Source organism: Vidua chalybeata, chromosome 13 (assembly GCF_026979565.1).
Source record: "Vidua chalybeata isolate OUT-0048 chromosome 13, bVidCha1 merged haplotype, whole genome shotgun sequence".
Classification (NCBI taxonomy): domain Eukaryota; kingdom Metazoa; phylum Chordata; class Aves; order Passeriformes; family Viduidae; genus Vidua; species Vidua chalybeata.
This window is the reverse complement of record NC_071542.1, coordinates 7,305,628-7,327,388: the sequence shown is the minus strand read 5'-3', so window position 1 is coordinate 7,327,388 and position 21,761 is coordinate 7,305,628. Positions and strand designations below refer to the sequence as shown.

Genomic DNA, 21,761 nt, shown 5'->3' with positions numbered 1-21,761 from the left:
AGTAGTTCAGGGCTTGGGAGGATTGCTTTCAATTTTTGGACCTCCTAAACTCCCATACTGTAAATATTGCTTTTGTACTAAAATTAGAACACCTATTTTAAGCTCTTAGCATTTTAAGTACTTTGCATTAATCTAGACTATCGAATTATTCTTTCTGGGGTTTTTGTTTCATGTTCTTTGGGCTTGATGCATCTCCATATAATGCATGCGAATAGTCAGGAGTTTCCAGCCCCTACCCAGGAGATGGCTCCTTTCAGGCACCATCTCCTGAGGATTTCCCCTCTTGTTTTAACAGGTAACTTGATTATTCTGTGGTACCTGTGGGAATTCTTTCTAGAAGAAGTGATACCCAAAACCACTTAACATGACATTTTGTCTTCCAAAATGTGTTTTAACATCTATTGTGTGTTTGGGGTTTGGTTTTCTGTATTGTTTTCCTGTGTTGTTTGGTTCTTTGGGTGGTTTGGTGGGGTTTTTTATTTGGTTGGTTTTTTGTTTGGGAGTTGGTTTTTTTTCTGTTGTTGGGTTGTTTTTTTTTCTTCCGTCTAATAGCTACTGCTAGTCTGGAGCCCAGAGTTTGAGAATTCCTGTTTTGCAATTGAGATGGCTGTGAGGGGTGAAGTTAGAAAAGGTTATGCAAGTCATTCAAATAAGAATTGTCAAAAGTGTTGTACAGCAGAGGACCATTGTATGCATTTGCAGTTGCCTTGTGGAAGATGGTTATAAATGTTTATTGTGTTTGTGCCTGTGTTTATACACAAAATGGGCAAGGGGGGAATCTTTCATTGATGACAAGCTGACTTTTCACATTAAATGGGAATCAATAGATCTTGGATAAGAGAAGCTGTAGATACCTGCAGAACTTATATATATATACACACATGAAGTAATCTAGTAATTTGTAGTAAGTAGTGTTACCAAAATAATCTTTTAATTGGAAACAGGTGTAGCATTTTGTTGAAAAGTGTGGATTCTCTATTAATTTCCAATTAAAAAATCCTCTTGACTTTAGACTTAAGAATGTAATTGATGTTCAAAGTAATTTTTGTTCTTAGATCTGGGACAAATTCCACACCAGGAGAGCAAGGGATGCTTTTCAAGTTAACTATGAGTAGCAGCTTTGCTAGTTACTTAAGAATTTGAACTAAATCCCTTGGGGATGAGGTGGGGAAGATGACAAAAGAAAAATATTTTAATTCACAAAGTGAAGACACTTGGATACTCTAGAAAAACATGGAATGGATAGGTGAGGTAAGTAAATGTATATGACAAATGCCACCAGAATGGAATGGCTGAGTGTTCACATGCAAACTCACTTTGGTTATTGTTTTCTGGATATTCGATATCCCTGATCTCCCTCATTTTTAGTATATTTTTAATCTGTTTCTCCCTGGGTGTTCTCTCTATGTGCAACACACAAAATGGGTTAATAGAGTGTTAACATTGTTAATGGTAAGGTTAGCCTGGGGTAGACATAGTAGTGGAGAATTTGAAAGTGCATGAAACAGCTCTTCAGGAATTATTTGGTTCGCAGATACTTGCCTACATATGCTTGGGGGAGGAAGAGAAGAAAGTTCTTTCTTCAGGTTTGTCCTCCCTCTTCCCTCAGTTACTGCTGTACATTCTTCCTGCCAGCGACTTCAGTGCCTTTTAGCCTTGCAAACATTTGATTTGTTATTCAGCTCAGAGTAAACCTGCTAAGTGGAGGGACAGGAATAGTACTGAGGAAGGAGCCCTCATGGATCAGCCTCTGTTGGAATAGAAATGTTCCTAGTTGACATGAGCATATAAATTACGAGTTCATAGGGTCAATCCAAATATAATGTGGAATGTAGTCCACCCTTACCTCCTGTGTATTTGAAGTACATAAGAACATTAATAAATTGTTTTTATAGCACAAGATCTGTGCAGTGATCTGCAAACTGACAAAATACTCCATCTTTTCTTAGATGTACTTACAAATCAATGGGATGGAAGTGTCAAAGGCATGTCTTTGAGAAGCAGGTTCTTTAATACCTCTTCACACACTGACATTATTTAAAAAAATATTGTGTTAAAGAAGTTGTGAGAAATCCCTTGACTTCTGTGTTTAACATCTTTATAAATATACTCAGAGATTTATTGCCTGGTTGGTTCAATCAGTAGAATTTTCAAAGTGAAAGACATCTGCAAATGCCGACACAACTGTAAGTATAAAAGCTTCTGATCTTTTTAGTCTTTGGAAAGCAAACTGAATTTTTTTTTTCCAGATCATCTTGTGCAAATGTTAACAAAAGCAATAATTCAGTATTCGTTCCTAAATTGCAAAAGTTATAATGGGAAGTTGATTACAGGTAATTCCAGCTTCATTTTGGATTATTTGGATGGGAAAAGCAGTTCTTGCTCCAAATAAGTAATTGGACTAGATAACAGAACTATGATGCTGTCTTCTTACAAATGAGGATTTATGGCATGGAGAGTCCTAGGAGATTACTGGCAGACCTGAGATTGGACTGTTAAATCCCATAAATCTCATTCAGAATCATAGTTCTTACTTCTTGATAATCATTAGTTTTGTAGGATCTCAGTCTTTCAAAATTTTGGCCAAAAAAAGGAGGACAGAGCAAATCTGTAGTGTTAAACCCAAGTTTTACTAAAACATTTATTTCTGCTGTCTGGGAAAATTGGTCTTAGAAGATGTCACAATATGGGGGGAAAAAAGTCCTACATTTTTTCACTAGTTGCAGTCTGTATATACCATTTTTATCATGAGCTGTATAGACTGCATTGCTGATCAACACTTGGGCATGGCATTTCTGTCTTAAGTATATTTGTAGTTTTTCTTCTGTTCTGTTACTTTTTAAAAATTTTTCCAGTAATAGGATTTTATTGTGTATTAATTACTTATTAAACTTTAAGGTTAAAAATGTGTCCTACAAGTTTGCAGATATTCCGTATTGTGTAGGTTTGACTGCTTTATTAAAAGGTGTGAGAGTGTGGATGAGTTTGCAAGACTTGGAGGTTTATTGACTGGAGAAGGTGCTTGCAGTCAGAAGACTGAACTAAGATGGAGCAGTGATGAGATAAAGGCTGAGTTAGGAAAGTGATTACGGCTGGGGACCTGCTAATCACTGACCTCTGTAGGGATCCTGTAGTTTATCACTAATCTCACTTGCACTTGGCATTTTTCTGTGTTGCTGCTTCATTGTTCATAGCTGAGTGAGTAATTTGGCTTGGAATGAACAGGAGGAGGGTGCTGCAAGTCCAGCAGCTGCACTTGTTGGCACTGGCTTGTTAAACATCCTTCGTGCAGCCAGCAGCATGCTTGGCACACATCAGCCAATAATACTTAAACATTGTCATGAAGAGAATAGGAGGTCATTTGTTTTAAACCATTTCTTCTAATTGTGTTGCTCCAGATCTCTGTTTCATTTCCAGGAGTTCTGGGGCTCAAGTATCAGAAGGAAAAATGTATGTTGTGTTTTTATATGTATTCACAATATGTACACGTGTGCATTATAGATCTTTAAAATGCTAGAGAGAAGATACTAAAACTGGGACAGCCTCTATTAATGAGTAGGCTATATAGCAGTAGAAAAGGAAGAAATTATTCCTCTGCTGCTGTGGGAAATGCATAGATATGTAGTAAAAAATTTTAGGGCTGCATGTGTCAGTCTTGCCTCAAAGAAGGCAACACACCAAGTCCTAGGAGCAGAGATGGATTTGTGTTTTAATCAAACATGGTATTATTTTCATTGTACTGAATAATTGCTGTATAAGAATTTTTAATGCCAACAAAATTTAAAGAAATAGAGTGGACCTACAAGAAAATTATTCTATAAACGTCATGTACTTTCTACCTCATAGTAATTTGGAAAGCAATATTGATTAGTAGAAAAATGTGTACTTTGTTGAAGGTTTTTCTTGCATCTTTTGTATGCGCCAGTGCAGCTTGTGCAGCTTGTTCCTTGTTACATTGGATCTGCATATGAAAAATTATTTGAATGTATTCATTCAGTGGGTAACAAAGACACATACTTTGCTGGATGTGGAGGGGGAAGAAAGCAATCTAATAATTGATTTCTAGCTGAATTGAATTGAAATATTAAACTGAAAACACCACTTTAAAAAATTGAAAAGAAAAAGAAATTCTCAAACTTGTCAACAATGTTTATAAGCTGATTTTTGGGTAGGCTATCTGTAGGGACCAGTTTAAAGTGTTATGATTGAAGAAATGATATTTAGGAACAGTAAAAACATGCTTCAGTATTCACTTAAAGCAGCTTCTCTGTACAAGTAGGCCAGACATACTTCATGTCTGACAAACAGAGCAGCTGCCAGCTGTGGTCACTATAGCATTCATGCTGGATGATAAACATTGCTCATTAAAAGACGTTGTTGCTTTCATACTGCCAACCAAACAAATTCTTAGCAATGCACAGAAAGATCTTCAGTCTGTAAAGGGTTAATTTTTTGGGAAATTGAAATAATTTTTTGAGAGTTCTGTCATCTTCTCATAAGCCAAGCATTTTCTAGAAGCAGTGGGAAAAGGCTGTTTTGTACTGGCAGGCATTTATAGCACAATCACTGAAGTAGTCCTCAACTGAGTTAATGTAGTGCTGTTTTCAGCTCACTATCACTTTGCATCTTGCTGTTTCAGTTCCTTCTGTGTTCAGAGTATTTAGGCTGCACAGCTGTTAGACGTTTAGATGTATTGTGGAAGACAATTCCTCATGTGGCATTCAAAGTCTATGTTAAGTTGTGAGCATATCACATTTAGACAAGTGATTACAAGAGAAAAAAAGTATTTACTAAATGCCTATTAATGTTTGAATTGGTAGAGAATGTGTCAGGGTTTTAAATTTATGCAGTTGGGAAATATTTGTGGCTCAAAATGCCTAGTGGGATTTTCTTGGTTGGGTTTCTGTTAACTCCATGGTCCCTGAACTTTAGGCCTGTTAGATGGTGACTAGGTCCTTGAAATTTTCCCTGATAAAAACTCATGAAACTTCAAAAAAAAAAAACCCGAAGGCCCAATAAAACACATTAATTCTAAGTTATTAAAAGATTCAAATGCCTTGTGAATTGACCTGTGCAAATATAAAATTTTTGTGCAAATATAAAATTTTTGCATATATATAATTTTTGCAAATATAAAATTTTTGCATATAACCAACTCAATTGTTTTTAAATGTCTATTGCTTTATTCCAGATCTGCTTGGAATAAACAACTCTGGTATATAGAGCCACTAGGATGTAACCTGAAGAAAAGTTTACCATGATGCTACTTTGTAAGCAAGGCATAGATTTTGCTTTTAAAATGGCAGCATCTAACTTTTTTGTTGTGTGAAAATAAAATCGGATCTGAAGAGGAAATAAACTTCATCTGGGCATCTGCTTTACCTTCCCAGCTGATAAGTCTGCTCACTGCCTTACCTCCATCTCTTCACAGACCTGTGCAAATGAAAGTGTTCGATAAGGATTTTGTCATTTACAGTGTTTTTTGCTCTCCTTCTTCTAATTAATGTTCAACAAGGATTTTGTCATTTATAGTGTTTTTTGCTCTCCTTCTTCTAATTAATGTTGGGTGCCACAGTGAGTTTCCTTCTGTCCCCCAAAATGCTGAGCATTAGTGTTTCTGAATTTCCAGCTACAATGCAAAAGAGACTATTGCCATCTGTGTAGTGGGCACTGACTGAGACAAGACCTGAGAGAGGGTGTAACAGACTCAGCTGCAAATCTTGTGGGGTTAGCCTGCAAGTCAGAGTCTGCTTTGGCTCTCACTCTCATTGTATTTTTAGTTTGCATTCTCATAAGCACTGGGACTCCCGTAGTTTGGGGTTTTACTGTAACCTCTACGTTTTTGTGCTCTTCTGCCAATCTGTAGAGAGTATGAGTAAACAAGAAAGGTATTTCATAAGCTGAAAATCACCAAAGTAATTCTGCTTTGACATATTTGGCCATGTGTATGAACTTTATTGGATGCTAGAGACTGCCCATGCATTGATCAGAGAGTGTGTATGGGTCCTACCTCTTAGTGAACCATCGAGGAAATGTCACCTTCTCAAACCTGACATCACCCACCTTTCAAGTACTTGTGAAGTGGTGCTAAGTATTTTCTGTTTCTATTGATAAGTAAACATTACCTTTGGCATTAGCTTACAAAGGTTGAAATAGCGAGAGAGTAGCGCTGTGCCTCGGCTGGAGCAGCTGAAGAGCCTTGAGATGACAACGGGCAGTGTGAAGTCTGTACTCCATCACCTTTCCGCTGTGTTGGAAGTGAAGCTGTCCTGTGATATGGCCAGGCAGCAGGGTGCTGGGGAACCGTGGTGTTTTCTCACTGAAGCTTCAGAGGCTTCACTGCACGCAGTGCTGTGCTGTAATGCTGCCCAGGATCACCCAGCTCTGTCCCATCCTCGAGCTGTGCTGATGTGGAGATGAAGCTGCTGGCACTGCTCCAGTCCCGCACGAGGGACCACAGCGTGCAGCTCCACAGTTTGAGAGGGAGCCAGGAGCAGGACTTAGGGTGTGTTGCTGTAGTGTGTACCTGTTAATTTTTGGTATTTAAAAAATGTATACCTGTAGTATTGTGACGCTATTGCAAGTTTGAGAGTCCTGTCTAAGTGCTTGAAAGGGGAATGTGTTTGGGAGACTGTCTGTGAAAGGCAATCTCTCACAGTTGATCCTGGGTTGTTTTCCAAACCCTTCATTGAAAAGCTAGGGCATTTGAACACAGGTTAAATGTTAATTTCCTCCAGCTAATTTTTGATAAATATTTTGGCACTGCAGCATCAGAAAGCTTTGACTTTTCCTGGTCACTTCCTAGAACCAAATTTACTATAGATTGGGCTGTTGGAGTAAGCTTTTCTCCTTTAATATGAATCTGCCATACTTTAAAAATTATAACATTTAAATAACAGGATTTTATGCATTCTTATCTAACAATTTCTTGCTTGCTACACAAACCATAATTTAAATCATAATTTTTCTAGCCTCTGTAATTGACTCTTGTACAAATATTTGTTTTCAAGCCTGCCTGGAATACTGCATACTTCAGTCAAAGTTGTTTATCATGTGATATGAGATTCTCATTTTCTGGAAAGAAAGTGCTGAGTCTGGTTTAAAATGAACAGCATGATTCATCCTACTACTTATAATTTTGCATGCTAGGTATTTTATTTGCTTGGTGCTTGATAGATTGTTAGAGGCAAATTGCTTCAGCAGAAAAATGTTAACTTTTTTTCTCCCTTTGTTGCAGCAGAGCTGCCATTTTTCAAGCAAACTATTGTTGACCATACCATTGGTAGCTATCATGATGATAATCTTGCAGAGATGTTGTTCCAAGAGATTCAGACTTCCTCTTCCTCCCTGCTTACACAAGATGCACTTTTAAAATGAACAAAAAGCATACTTTAGATTTTCCTCCTATGAAATTATATTTGGGGACTTCTGGTAATAAGAGCGAAAAATCAGAAAAAGCAAAGGAAGTCCTATTCTTGAAGTGCAATTGCAATAACATGGAGCTATTTATCACTGAAATGGGAATGTGAAAGAGAGGCTACTTTTTCTTCTTATTAGGACAGGATAGCACACACATCATTTGCAAAGGGAATGCCTAGTTGGGTGAAATAGCATTCATTTTCAAATGGGTAGATCTGGTTAATTAATGCTTGCCTTTGGATCAGACTCTGAGTGGTGGTAGAGGGTTTTTCTTAGTCTAACTGCTGTAATTAGGGCAGGCACATGCACTTGATGTTTTTTGTTGCACACAAACTTGATGAGTGTCTGATCCTTGGCATTGTTCAGCAGGCTTCTATTAAAGACTTTTTTTTAAAGTGTAGATTGACAAACTTCTGAGCTCTACTGGAGAAGTTGCACACTGAGTTTTCATATACAAACATGCCATTTTGGTGGCATACCTAACAAATACAGCACTAAGTAGATTTTCTGAAGCTGGCAAACCCTTTGCTAATGTCTTGTGACCTGAGGCAGCAGGATCAGAAGGCAGCCAGTCTGCCCCGTGTTCTCTATGTGCTGCTTACCCACAAAAATTGCATTTGCTGTCTTGCCCAGTTGTATTGCTTGAGTTTTGTGCCTGCTGATCTGTACATTAAACAGAAAGATTTTTAAGGATTTAGGGGTGAGTGTCAAGAGCTGAATGAATCAGCCATGGTTTAAGGGTGGCATGAGCTTTACTGTTTTGAATGAAGTTTTATTTTATTGCTCACTATATTCATTGTCTAAGATGGATACCAGCTAAGTGTTACTTTCAGGTAGGAAGGAGAAATGTCTGAAAGTGTCTCTACCTTTGCTTCTTGATAATGGAAGTAAAAAGGGATTTTGCCTTTTGTATTTAAACATACTGAATAGGAATATTTTATAGTATCTGACTGGTTACAAAAGGAATTTAATTAGGTAAATATGTCGTCTGTTTCTGTAGTGTTGTTTGAGCATGTTAAACACATATAAAAACCTGATTTTATTCATGCAACTTAATGTTTGTAGATTTATTATAATGCTAATAGATTTTCTGAATTGCATAAAAGGACAACTGATGTGGATGTCTAGGGGATTTTAAAAATAACCAAATTTAAAATTTCTTCCTTTTATAGGAAAATCCTCCGACAGAGGCCCATTTCCACTGTATGGTAGAGATACAGGCTTACCTGGCTGTCAAGTAAGTATAGAGTTTCTTCATTTTAGAGTGATTTTCTTCATTTTATTTCTAATGAGCCAGATTAAGAATATTTTGATAATTGTTTAAAAGTTTGTTTTGAATGCACAGGAAGTTTGACTGTTTAAAAAGTATAATTAGCATGTGATTACATTCCGTGTCTGTTGATAAAGATTTAAATAACTAATATGTTTATAATTCTAAGAAATTAATTTATGTTTATTTTCTCAAAGAGGAACATTTTGTAATTTTACTGTAGGTTGAATATTTCCTTTGAGCTGATATTTTCAGAAGTGTCTTTCTTCTGGAGGATAACATCTAGCATATGAGTTTGACATCTTGGTTTTCAGTCTTTTAACTAGTAGCTTGGGAAGTGTGAATGGGCAGCACCATGTGGCAATGCTTCCCCTATTAAGAAAGGATCATTCTCACAGCCTTTACTACTTCTCTGCAACGCAGATGTGGCAAACAAAGACCCATTTGTAGCTGTATGGGTGAGCTTTCAGCAACATTTCCCAAAAAGCAGTATAGCTCTTTACCTGAGAGTTATGGGCTTCACATTATTACCAGTCTAGACAGTAAAACATTGTATTAGTGTAGTTACTATTGTTGAAATAACTCTGTATGTACTCTATTTAAATATAATAACTTAAATTTGACATTTGTTTTGGAATCAAATTAATTTCCACATTACTCTTTCATTAAATTAATGTTTTGTATTGGAAAATGGTTTTATGTGACCTTTGCATAAAATTCCAGTCTGCTTTGCAGTAATGAGTGTAATTTCTGTTGTTCAGTTTCTCAGTGAGGAAAATCCTTTTATATCTCTGTATAGTATGATTGTTTCTATCTAGTACTGTTCAATAATAATTTTTGCATATTTAAGCCTATTTAAGCCTACAATCTTATATGTATTTGTTTCTATTAACATCACTTTTAGTTCTGCTTATCCCTTCGATAAGCTTCTGACTAACCTCCCTCAGTTTCTTTTTCCTTAAAATTTTTAGTATGTGGGGAAAATGTTACTGTAGGTAAATCTGTATTAGTTCTATATTCAGGAAAATAAAAAAATGAACATAGAGTTAACTTTCAATTAAATTTTGATTCCATTTAAATTCATGTGTTAAGTTACAGTTTGTTTTTTATTTTGGTCGTTGTCAGGTAAAGCTGAAAGCATTTGAATTCATTTAACTTGGACTGTGGTGGGATTTCTGAATCTTTTTTATTTGTTTGAATGCATGGTAGTGCTTGAAATGCAGCTCTCATTGAAGCTGCAGTGTTTGAAATCTGTCATAGAGAAGGTCCAAAGTGATCATGAAAGGTCATTGCAATCCAAATGAAGAATCAGCTGCATTGTCCCTGACAGAGGCTTCATGTGGTCAGTTCTCAAAAAGTCTAGAGATGGAAGAGACTGCATGACCACTCTGGGTTTTGTTTTCAACTACTGAAGTGTAATTACTTTAAGAAAGCTTCCCTGGTCCCTTATCTAAACATCATTGTAATTAAAGTAGCTAACCCTTGTCTTACAGACAGTGGACATGGATCCACTCTCTTTTAAGTCTGTAGGGGCTGGAAAAGCCATTAGATGATGAAGATGATAAGGAGTCCTTAGAAAAGATCGGACATAACTGGAGTTAATTTTTACCTGGGCGTGTATAGTGCAGCTATATTTTAACAGTGGCTATGCAACAGGATCTATCTCAGACTGAAATATTCATAGAAAAGCTTATACTCTGCCTTCAATGTTCTCCAGTAGGTTCACAACCCTAGGGAATTCCAGTGCTTTAAATGAGGTCAAGTACCTCACCTAGGGCCTTACCACCATGGCAAAAAGAAATTTCTTGGATCTTCCAGACAGTACTGTGAATGTTTTGCTGGGTGGTACTTGCCTATTTTCCTAACAAATATCCAGTTTCTGATGCATATTTGAGTCGTGGTGGTCTAAAATTTCCCAATACCTTTTTATGGTAATACTGGCTAGCTTGCTATTCCTCACCCTGTGTTTTTCAGTTTACAGGTTCCATGTGCAAAAATGTATTTATTTTTTAAACACATTGCTTCTACCATCTCTAAATTTGTCAGTGCAGTTTTGAATTCCAGGCTTGCGCTGCATTTGTAGATCCTTATGGGTTATTTGCTTTGTGAGTTTAGTAAATGTAGTCTTCATTTTCCATCCAAGTCACTAATTAAGAGGTGGAATGATGCCCAAAACAGACGCCTGCAAAGTCTCAGTTAATACATTCACCCACGGTTGATCATAAACTCTAAGCTGTTTTTTATCAGCTTCACTCTGTATTCAGCACGAGTCTTAGTTGTCCTTGGTTCCTTATTTCACCTGTGAAATGTGGAAGTGGTAAAAGCCTTATTAAAACATCTATTATGTGATCTGAGAAGGAAATTAATTTTATATAGTGTATTCCATCTGAACCAGTATCACTTCTTCATTCTCTTCTGACATTTGCAATCTATTTCTTCTAGTATTATTAAAAAAAAAAATTAGGTTGTTGAGGAATTACAAGCCACTACTTTTCTTCCTCTCTGAAACCAACCAACCCCACTCTTTTCTTGTCTCTGCTCTAAACCATGAGTTCTTCAAGGACAGTGGCTAAGGTTTCTGAAATGGTAACATGGCAAAAGCTAGTCAGTCTCCTGAGTCTGTTATTGGGTACAGATGAATTGGAAATATCTAACTTCTCCAAATACACTTGAATCCATCCTTCTCCTACCCCCTGTCCTTATGTTACTGGTGTAAAAGGTATTGATAACGTAGTATGGAAGTGTGAGGTGTTTTAATTTTTACTTTCTGTTGAGTTTACAGAAGGCTGCAATGAAAATTTTCAAGACTACTGTAAACTGCAATGTTTAGGAGTCTTGGTATCATTCTCACCTTTTACTGAAAATAATCTAAGCAGTGATTTGTAGGGACTGTTTGCTACCTACAGGCTTTATATTTAGGCTGTAGGAGTTGAAGTGTGATTGATTTTCAACGTAGCTTAGGAACCTGAGTGACTTAGGTAATAGAATCTAATTTAGCTGTAACATTTAGTCACAAGAATGTAAATATGGCCAATTTATGAATATTTTATTAGCAAGAAATACAGGTTCTCAGGTTTTTTCTCCATCAGGTGTTTTAAACAAGCCAAAAAGGAGCATCCAAAAGTATATAGACTCTAAGTGGATGGGTAAGATGACAAATTAAGGCTTATGCAGAGCTGTTTTAGATGAATGTCAAAAATTTTTACCTGGAGGAAGAATTGACAGCTTTTACAAGAAATACTAAAAACTCTATTTAGCTGTCAGAATGAAATGCAATGCTACGTGACTTGACACTAAGTCTCTTTTAGTGTCTTTGAATTGGAGAGAGGATGGCAGTTTGTGATTTTTGTGGGAAACTCCACCATTCCTGTTGGTCATGTAATTGCAGTTTTGGGAATGGTAACTTTTCACAAATTATAAATCAGGTAAAAATCACAGAAAGCTTCTTGTGATAAAAAGGGTTTTCTTCACATTTGTGTGATTTAGTACTGAAAAATTAGCTTATGTGAAAGAAACAAGATTAGACTGCAGATACTGAATTCAGTACTCCCATTTCCAATATCATCAAAAAGGTCCCCAGCTGTCACTGCACATTGGTTTGACAGGTCTGAGCTCAAAGCCAGGGGTCTGCACTATTTTTAAAGTGAAATTGAGATAAATGTGCAGTACATGTGTAGCTGTTAGACTAATTCTTCTAATTATTTGTGTGGGTCTTCCCAGAAGGTAACTTTATCCCCAGGAGCCTGAGAGTGCCCTGGGTAATTGGTGGGGGGATGCTTCTTTAGCCTCACAGTGCCTGTTCTCATGTGCCTGGCACAGTCTCTCCCCACTGGCATCACTGGGCTCAGGATAGTAAATCGTTGGTGACTATCCCCTTAATGTTCTATTTTCATTCTAAACAATCATGCATGAAAAATAGACATGATGGATTTTTTGACATGTGGAGATAACACATTTTTCCTCCCTTCATAATAATTTGAAGTCTGCACTCTATCCTGTGTGTGGGAAAGGAGTAGAATCAAGTGCTGAATGTAATGGATGCTAGGCAGGAACTAAAGAGGCTTTCAGCACTTGTGGTTTAAAGTGTAGCCTTTTATAAAGAGTCGTATCTTAATTTACTCCATTTTTGTTACTCATTAATCTATATGGTCTACATGATGATGGGAGACTTCAGAACTTATAAAACCCATTTAGAAAAAAGTGCTGCTGGTAAAATTGTAGAATATATGAGTGCTGGAAGGAGCTATGGATTGAATTTAGTAATTACATTTCACTTAGACTATGTACAATCATATATATATAAAACAATTTATAAAATATACACTATAGTGCATGATGTATATACATACTGCATGAAATGTATAACACTACACAGACAGCATATGGATAATCTATATGATACTGTGTACACTACATATATTTTATTTAGTGGCAGGTGGATTTCCAACTCATTTTTGCTGCTATTATTAAGTTTTGTGTATGTTGGTAACACACAATAAAGAAGGCAGCTTTTTCTTGGATGAAAAATGTCCAGCAGAAAGCTAGTCCATCAATATTTGCAGTAATATTTCTACCCCATTTTCCCTTCAATAGCCATCAACTCTGCTGTTGCCATGAAGCTAATGTGAGGTGACTCATTTAGCAGCATATTATTGCATCATTGCAACATGATGTAAGGCACATCAGGCTTTATTAAATTAGCCTGAATTTTGCAGCATCCCAGTAACATTTTATGCACATTAGCACCACACTTAGTGCTCCTTATGGGGATATACTTCGAGTAAACATATTAAGACATGATTTCAAACAACTTTTCAGAATTTACCACTTTCTCCTTTCTTCACAATTTAACATGGAACTTTAAAGGTTTGCATCTTGTTGCCTGCAAATTTAGCTATTTGTTAAAGAATAAAATGGCAGCCTGTTAGACTGTATTTGTTAGCTGTTACATCCTTAATGGAGTAAAAAGTTTGGTTTATTTTTGTGTAAAAAAAATTGTTTCTTAACAAACACTAGAAGAACTTTTGAAATAAACCCAAAAAATGCCTTTAGCACCAATTTCCTGGGCAATTTAACAGATGATCATTTCAGCAAAAGAAATGACTGCAAGTGTATGTTACTTTGTCTTTGCATAGTCAGTAATTTGCCTCTTTAAAATTTAAAGAGACTTTAAAGCAGCTTGAGCAGAATTCAAACCTAAAGAACAGTCCTGCCATGTTGGGGCAAGTAGTTATCTCAGAGCTCACTCTAATAGCTGAGGAAGTGTAATAAGGGTACAACTCCAGAAATTTGAGCTGTCTAGGGAGGACATAAAAGCTCATTTGTATTGTGCATAAGCAAAAATGGCAACTTTTTTGTATTATTGGCTGGGTGCTGAGGATCAAGCAAGCAAACATTAAAACAAGAGTATAGATACCAGAAAATAGCACCAACTTAAAAATGTTTTTAATATGTTCCTAAACATATTAACTAATATTAAGAAATTTTATTTAACAATAAATTAATAAATTCTCATTAAGATTTATTTTGATACCATAAATATTAATATAATGATTGCTATATAAAACAATTATATGTATTATTTATATTGCAATTTTAATTTATAGTTATATAAATTATATAACTGTAAGATATATATTTGGTGTAATGGTGAAGATTGATTTTAATGTTTTTAATAAAGCATCAGGTAACATTAAACAGCTGTAAGGTTAAGCATACAAAATTGTGAATGTTAGGTGATAAGAATGTGCAAAATGTGTGTGGGAAGCAGAAATGAAATTTACTGACAAAAATGGAAAAGTAGAGAAGAATATGAAAAATGTAATTGGAAATACAAGTTTTGTGAGGACAAAAAACTCAGAAGTGACAACAGTGAAAGAAATGAGTGATTGTGAATAGTGGGGTAGAGCAGGATTTTAGTGCAATTTGACAGCTGGGATGTTACTTAGAATGTCAGAATTAGGCTAGAACAAGGTCTTTGTAGCACGTGGTATTTTCCCAGGTGGTTGTTGTTCAGATGGGAGCGAAGGCACACAAATAAATCCACCTCAGGCTGCAGGTGTGCTCCGGAGGAGCAGCGTGGCAGCCTGGCACTGCAGTTGCTCCTTTGGCCTTTCTGCCAAACAGTGTCTACTAAACAACCAGAAAGCTCTTCCTCCTCACTGCTGGTGTATGTCTGAGGGTGCTTTAGATGGATCTTTCCAATGAGGCAGAAAATTACGTAATTTTCTGCACCTTTCTGATGAGTGAGGCCTTAGAAAGGCTACAAGCAATGGCACCAGTTGCTTTTCTTCCTCACATAGTTTTAGAAGCAGTACAGAGAACATGATGCCTCCTTAAATCCAAGTAATACTGAGTTATAGAAGTATAAAAAAAATTTAAGACTTGTACATGTGTGGGGTTTTTAATACCAATATAACTTTAAAGCTGAAAAACTGGTTTTATTTTGTAAATTTTCTCTTTTTAATCTCCCCTTCTCTGACACTTTTGATATCAGGTGTCTCCCTGAAGCAGATTTTTACAGCTGAGCTATCAATCTCTAAGAAATGCAGCTGCTGAAGGAAAGGCTGACACAATGTTAACTGAAGCAGTGACTCTGGATTCTGCCAGCTGATACCATCCTAAAAGATTGGGATGGGGAGAAGGATATATAGTTTAAGGGCAGATGGAATGCCTGAACTTTAGTTTATTTTGCTTTATTTTATTTCTCAAGTAGAATCAAGCAATATTAACTTCCTTTTCATCATGATTTATTAGAAGTGAATTACTTATTGTGCTATTGGGAAAATATCTCCTGTCGCTCAGCAGATAAGGAGTGTGCAGAACCTTTTTAGAAAGTAAAAATGTATGGGGCACAGGCTCGATTCCTTTTTCCAGCGCTGGAGGTGACCACCTGAAGTTAATCAGGGAAGACATTCCCCCTGGAATGAAGTGGGTAGCAGGTGTTAGGAATTCGTTATAGTTGGAGGAGGGATGCTATTTATAAAGGGGGAGCAGTTCTGTAAGGAATGATTTTCAATGCCTTTACCAAGAAACAAGAGAGTTTCTTGTCTTTGCCCTTCTCTTTCTCATACTATTTAGGGTTGGCAAATTTTCTTGCCTCCTTTATTTTTTGGTTTATTCTTGACTGTATATAAGATTATGGATATTCTGTAGACTACTATACATATTATTGTGCATATTGCTACATAAGGAAGGAAAAATAATGCTACAGCACGGAGTGCAGATAAAACTTCTTTGGTGAATTGTTGTTTGTGTCCAGCTGTTCTGACTGCCTCAGAGCTGGGTGCTTCTCAGTTACAAATTTATGGTATTACTGGAGGATGGGGAAAATATTTGCTCAGCTCTGTACTCTCAGCCATGCCTGCTTATCTGAATGAGCTGGATTGCCCTTTGGATTTTCTTGAAGTGTGCATCCCTTTTGTCTGTAATTACTCTATGTATGTTAAGCCCCCATTTGACTTCCTTTTTTAATTATTAGGTAGAGAAAGTCCCTTCCCAAACTTCACATATGCACAAATAACTGGTGTCAAGAACAGAGGCCCTGAGTAGGACTGGTGTAGGCAGCCTGTTACTGAGCACTGCTTCCTGGGATGGGTGGGAGAGCAGAGCTTGGGCACTCAGTCAGTGCTGGAAAGAAGCACAAGAGTTGTCATTTACATTCCTCCTTCATGGAACTAAACCATCCAGCTTGTATTGGTTTCAGCTGTGTTCTGGAGTGCTTTTCCAGACACTGGTGCTCCTGCTGGCACAGGTTTCTGACGAGCAGGGAGAGAAGGATAACATTTATTCAGGAGAGGAGATTGTAGCCTAAGATATCTCCTGGCCATTTCCTAGCACCCTAGTACTGAAATGAGCTCTCCCTTGATCATATGTGAAAACTTATGTGTTCTCTATGTTAAGTTCTAACAACTAACTGGTAGCTTTACTAATGTACCCTCATCATGTTAATAATTTTCTGACTTGGTTCTTAGAGCAAGAGAGATTTTTCTCTTGGTTGTGTGGGAGAGTAGATGTACAGCTTCCATACTATATACATGAAATGATCTACTAGTGGTCTGAAATATTTTTAAATAATTTTGCTGAAGATGCAGAGGATAGTTTGAGAACTAAGGAACAGATATGAAGATAGTTTGAGCTTTATAATGTCCTTTATAGTCTGACTTCTGTAAATAAGACTCAGCATAAAATCCTTTATTATAATATTGACTCTTCATGCTAGTATCTTGTAATCATAAAGGAAAGCAAGGAGGGTGGTACCATAAAAAATAGATGAATAACCACTCAGAAACTTCTCTTGTAAAGTTTTAAAATTTTCCAGAAAGCGGCTTTTGTATAATCACAGAAAGGAAGCTGTTCAAATTACTGTTTTCATAATGTAGCAAAAAGATTCAAAGGCGAAGGGAGGGGTGCCTGACCTGTAATCACAATGCTTAGTAATGCCTTCCTAGAATTCAGTCAGCAAGGCAAAAATACCTTGCCCGGGGGGATGAAGGAAGACAAGCTGAGGCAGCATAACCTCCGGGATTGGACACCAACATCAGCAGGGTGCTGCTTTAGAAGCGTAAAACTGAATTTGTAGTCTTGCCAATATGCAGCATTAGTGCGGGGAAGACAATATTGCAAAGGAGAAGGAAGGGACTCTCGAAAATATTTGTGTTAATCAGGCTCTTTAAAGACATTTAGATGCAAAAAGAATACAAAATTATTTCTTCCCTTTGCATTTAATCTTTGCTCTCCTCCCTGCTAAAAAACCACCATAATTCTGAATAAACCCCTTTCTTCTCTCTCCTCTGCCCCTCTGCCCCTGTGCTCAGTCCCAGTGTATTTACACATGAACAGAATTCGCCACAGTAGCAGCCTATGCTTAGGTGCACACATGAATAAGCAGCTCTTGGTGATCCGGAAAAGCTTTGGTGTAAAATGAGAATATATTGATAACCTGATCTTTACCAGTGTTACCATTAATTGGAAAGGCAGTAAAGCTAAATGGAGTTTTGTTTATGATGTTACATCACTTCAGTATTTTGTACCCTAGGTAGCTGGTTTTACATCCAGTGAGCTAGATTAGCCTGATTACACTGGCAGGATGCAGTTGATGGATGACTGTCATTATCTTCTCAAACCTGCATGATACTTTAGGTATAGGAGATGATAATTAAATTTTCAAGAGACTACACTGAGATTATAAGACCCTAAGTATTTTTTTTAAATGAGGAATATGTTTGCAATTATCAACATGTTGTTAGAGGATCCTCTCCTGAGATGTTTTATTGGCAACCCCTGATTTCCTTTAAATTGATCAAGAAAAAAAAGCTCAAGTTATCATATAACACTTTAGATGTTGTTTTGGTTTTCTAATTCTGAGATTTTCCTCCTCCTGAAACAGACCAAAAATGTATCGGATCAAATCTATTGGTAATGGCTTGAAGATGTACAGGTTAGCACAATATATTTAATGAAATGTTGTTTGAGACAAAACACTAGAGGGGATCATAATTAATGCCTCATTTTCTGCCAGTTGCTATTGATTACTCATTCAGAGTCCCTTTGTTCTCAAAATGGTAACACTGTATTTCACATTACTATTTGATGATATTCTCAGGATGAGATTCTTTAACAACATGCTGATAATTGCAAACATATCTCTAAAATTTAAATTTAAAATGAATTTACATCATATGTCAATGTTTTTTCCAAATTCAGCTCCTATTTTGGAGTGCATATTCATTACAGTTTCCAAAGACTGGAGACTTGAGTAAAGTGAAATTCAACCCTTTATATCTTAGTTATATTTTTGGCTTGAACTGCATGATGTGGAACTCAAGTCTTTTTGCAGTTCTAACCTCTCTACTGGACTAGGATTTCAGAGCAGTTTTTAGTTAAAGTTTTAGTGTTGTGCTGGGTTTTCCTTTGGAAACACCATAACAAAATATACACGTTTGCTGGGGGATTTTGCTAGTTTACCAGAGTTTGACTTTTCTGGTTTGTTATGTTCTTTTAAGCCAGCTTATGCAAATTGTCAGGTTTATCTATGAGGCAAGACATGCAATTCTGAGACACATTATATCTATGCTGTAAGTCATCCAAATAGCTCACTGAGTAAAAAGGACATGCACATGAAACTTGTGCTCTACCCAGGGCAACATTTCAAGTTTACAGTAAGGCAAGGAATGCACTTGCCATCTGCTCTGTGTAATTCTGAGAAATAGAGAGATGCCAAGTGAGTTTGTCAGCGACTGTGGCGGGATAATGGAGGGATTTGATTGAGATGAATGGTGTTGCATTACATTATTTTGTAAAAGTAAAGTACTCAAGCGCCCAATTTTTAACGAAATACTCAAGTACTTTTTTTTAACTTCTAGACAGTTTTCCTGTTTTAAATAGGTACAGCCTGACTGCTGGGATTGAAAGCATAAATTTTATGAAAAGGAAGCTAATGCAAAAAATTGGAAAAATAAAATCTAGTTGAATCTAGTTGACTGTTGGGGAGGTTTTCAAGATCTAAGTTTGCAGTTGGTGAGTTGCAGCTCTCATTTCACTGCCAAAGCAGACTGCCTTATTATGCCAGCATAATAGGCCTGTCATAATCAGTTGCATATAATGGGCTAATGCTTTTATTCTCAACCATATTATTCTTTTGATAGAAAATAATGAATAATGTAAAGGCACACAGTTGTATTTGGATGAAACTATCGCATCGTTTGGCTATGGCTATGCTGGGAAAATTTGAATTCTTAAAGGTGTTTGCCAATGTTTGCATTTAAGAAGGAATGTGAACAAGATTTAGACCAAGAAGGACAAGGCTACCTGCTTGTGGCAAATAAATTTTTGAATAGGTAAAACTGTATATAGGTAGTGTATGGAGTGTGTTTGTTAAAACTGTTTGTGCATAGAGCCTAAGCATTACAGAGCTGCAAGGAATATTATGTTAGGACATCTGTGGCCTTTACTTGTCCACTTTTTTTTTTTAAATATCAAAGTAAAATCAAAGAAATGTTTACCAATGTATTAGAATTCTGCTGGCTGGTGTCCCAGAAGTTCATTGAAGGCAGAGCAGTGTTTTGGCATCAAATTGTATCTAAAGAGTCATAGAGCTGGGCTGGAGAGAAGAAAACTTAGGAATTAGTCAAACTATTTTTTACTTTTATGCTTAAATTATTTGAAAGAATCAATTAAAAACATTTTAAAATAAGTTGACTGAGGAACTTCTTTTTATCTAAGACATATAATTTTAATATAAGCATATGGTTGATTGGCTTGTTAGTTTGAATGGAAGTGAACTTTGCCTGCATGAAAATGCAGCTGCAATGCAAAGTTACTTGTTTCCTTTGACAAAGGTGCATGAATCCACCCCCAATATGTAGATATGATTCTTTTCCCCCCACCTCATCCTTGCAGTGCTTGAATAAACACCTCCCCTGCATTTCATTTTTATGAGAATACTCTTTAGGAAAGTGACCCCTTTAAAGCATTTTTTGAGATAGTGGCCCTTGTGAAAGCCTTTCCTATTTGGGTCAGGCCATGCCATTTCCCCTGAGGCTGTCAAAACTGTTTCTTGGTTTCTCTGAAAGGGATAAATTTCAAAAGTAAAGCAGTCATGTTCTTAGTTGATTGTAACAAAGGCCTTTTTTTTTTTTTTTTTTTTTTTTTTAATTATGGAACACTTATTCCTTATGGAAAACATTGCTTTAAATAACTTTTTGGATATCTTGACACTGGATATATGCATTATAAAATCCAAAGAGACAAATTTTTAGGAGCAATGCCTGTTTATTTACAATGGTTATACAGACAGGGACTTGGACAAGCATTCAGGAGAATAACCAGTCATTGATTATTCTTTGGTAATTGGATGCATGCTTGGCAGATGAGGTTCAGAGTGAGGGTGCAGGTTCTCTGTGGAGAGTGCCCCTCACCACGTGTGTAAGTGATCTGCCTCTGCACAGGGACCTCGGGCACTTCGTCAGGAGAAGCTTGATGCTGATAATACAAAGCTTTTTTGCTATCCTCAGTGGTATTTTTGTATTCCTTTCTTTATCAGATGCCCTTAGGAAAGGATCAGTCCTAATCAATATTTTTTCTCAATTGGTTCAAACAGGCAGAAAAATCAATGAGCTGAACTAATGACATCTATTTTTATTTTCTTTAGGAAGACTGAGGAACAAATATAAAATTCTGAACAGATGTTTCATTTGATTGGGCCAATGGTAGAAGAGGGTTGTGGTTTTGTGTTGCTTTGGTTTTTTATTCCTTTTTTATAAATAAAAAAATGCTTACCCAAACACAGTAAAGATCAGAAAACTTCTTCAGAGTGTGTTGCACAGCTTGAGATTTACTATAGCTTGAGTATCTACTTATAGTGCTTACACACTAACTTTATGTTATTGTAGAAATCAGGCTGCTTTGAAATTCAGGGTCTGGTGAAAATGTCAAACACTGGAATATTTAGGACAAGAGCAAGAGTGGCAAATGTCATGAAGTAAAGGTTGGAGGTTAAGTCTGGAAAAGACACAGACTCATACCTTTTGGAATGACATTGTAGAAATTAATTTCAGAGGTTATTTTTTTACTGGTTGGTTTGATTTTTTTTTTTTTAAATCTTTCCCCATCTAATGAGTAGGGGAACAGAGGAACTAGGAACCCCCCCACCCCTTTTTTTGTTTTGGAAGCATCTGTATGGTCCCATTGCATTTCCAAAATCCCTCCAGTGGTCAGGGGAGATGCTGGGGTAGCAGGGAGGGCTGTCTTTAATGTGAATGGGCCGTGGTTCCTGATTGTGTTTGACAGCTGCTCTGAGCCAGCAGGGCTGCACTCGCTGACCTCCAGAGGTCCCTGCCAGCCTCAGCGCTTCTGCGGTCTGGGCGGAGGACCTTGCCTCAGCTACTTGAAATGACAACTATCACAATATTCTTCCCTTCCCCACAGGCTATGTAAAGAAATTTTCCTTCAGTCCTGGGTATTCTTGGTCAAGAAGGTCAAGTGTTGGCCTAAGTGAGAACTGGTTTCATTTCTTCTTCTGGCTAGTGTTGGTTTGGAGGAGCTGCTTTTCACAAAACGTTGCCCAGGTTTC

General features: G+C 36.8%; 1 protein-coding gene across 7 annotated transcripts in view; it reads left to right on the top strand.

Moving 5' to 3' along the window:
* TCF12 (transcription factor 12) overlaps nt 1-21,761 on the top strand; it is a 161,517-nt gene that overhangs the window by 82,969 nt on the left and 56,787 nt on the right. For all 7 annotated transcript variants that reach the window (XM_053954891.1, XM_053954879.1, XM_053954881.1 and 4 more), the window contains one exon: nt 8,592-8,656. In XM_053954891.1, coding sequence (XP_053810866.1) covers nt 8,592-8,656 — 65 coding nt within the window. The remainder of the gene's footprint in view (nt 1-8,591; nt 8,657-21,761) is intronic.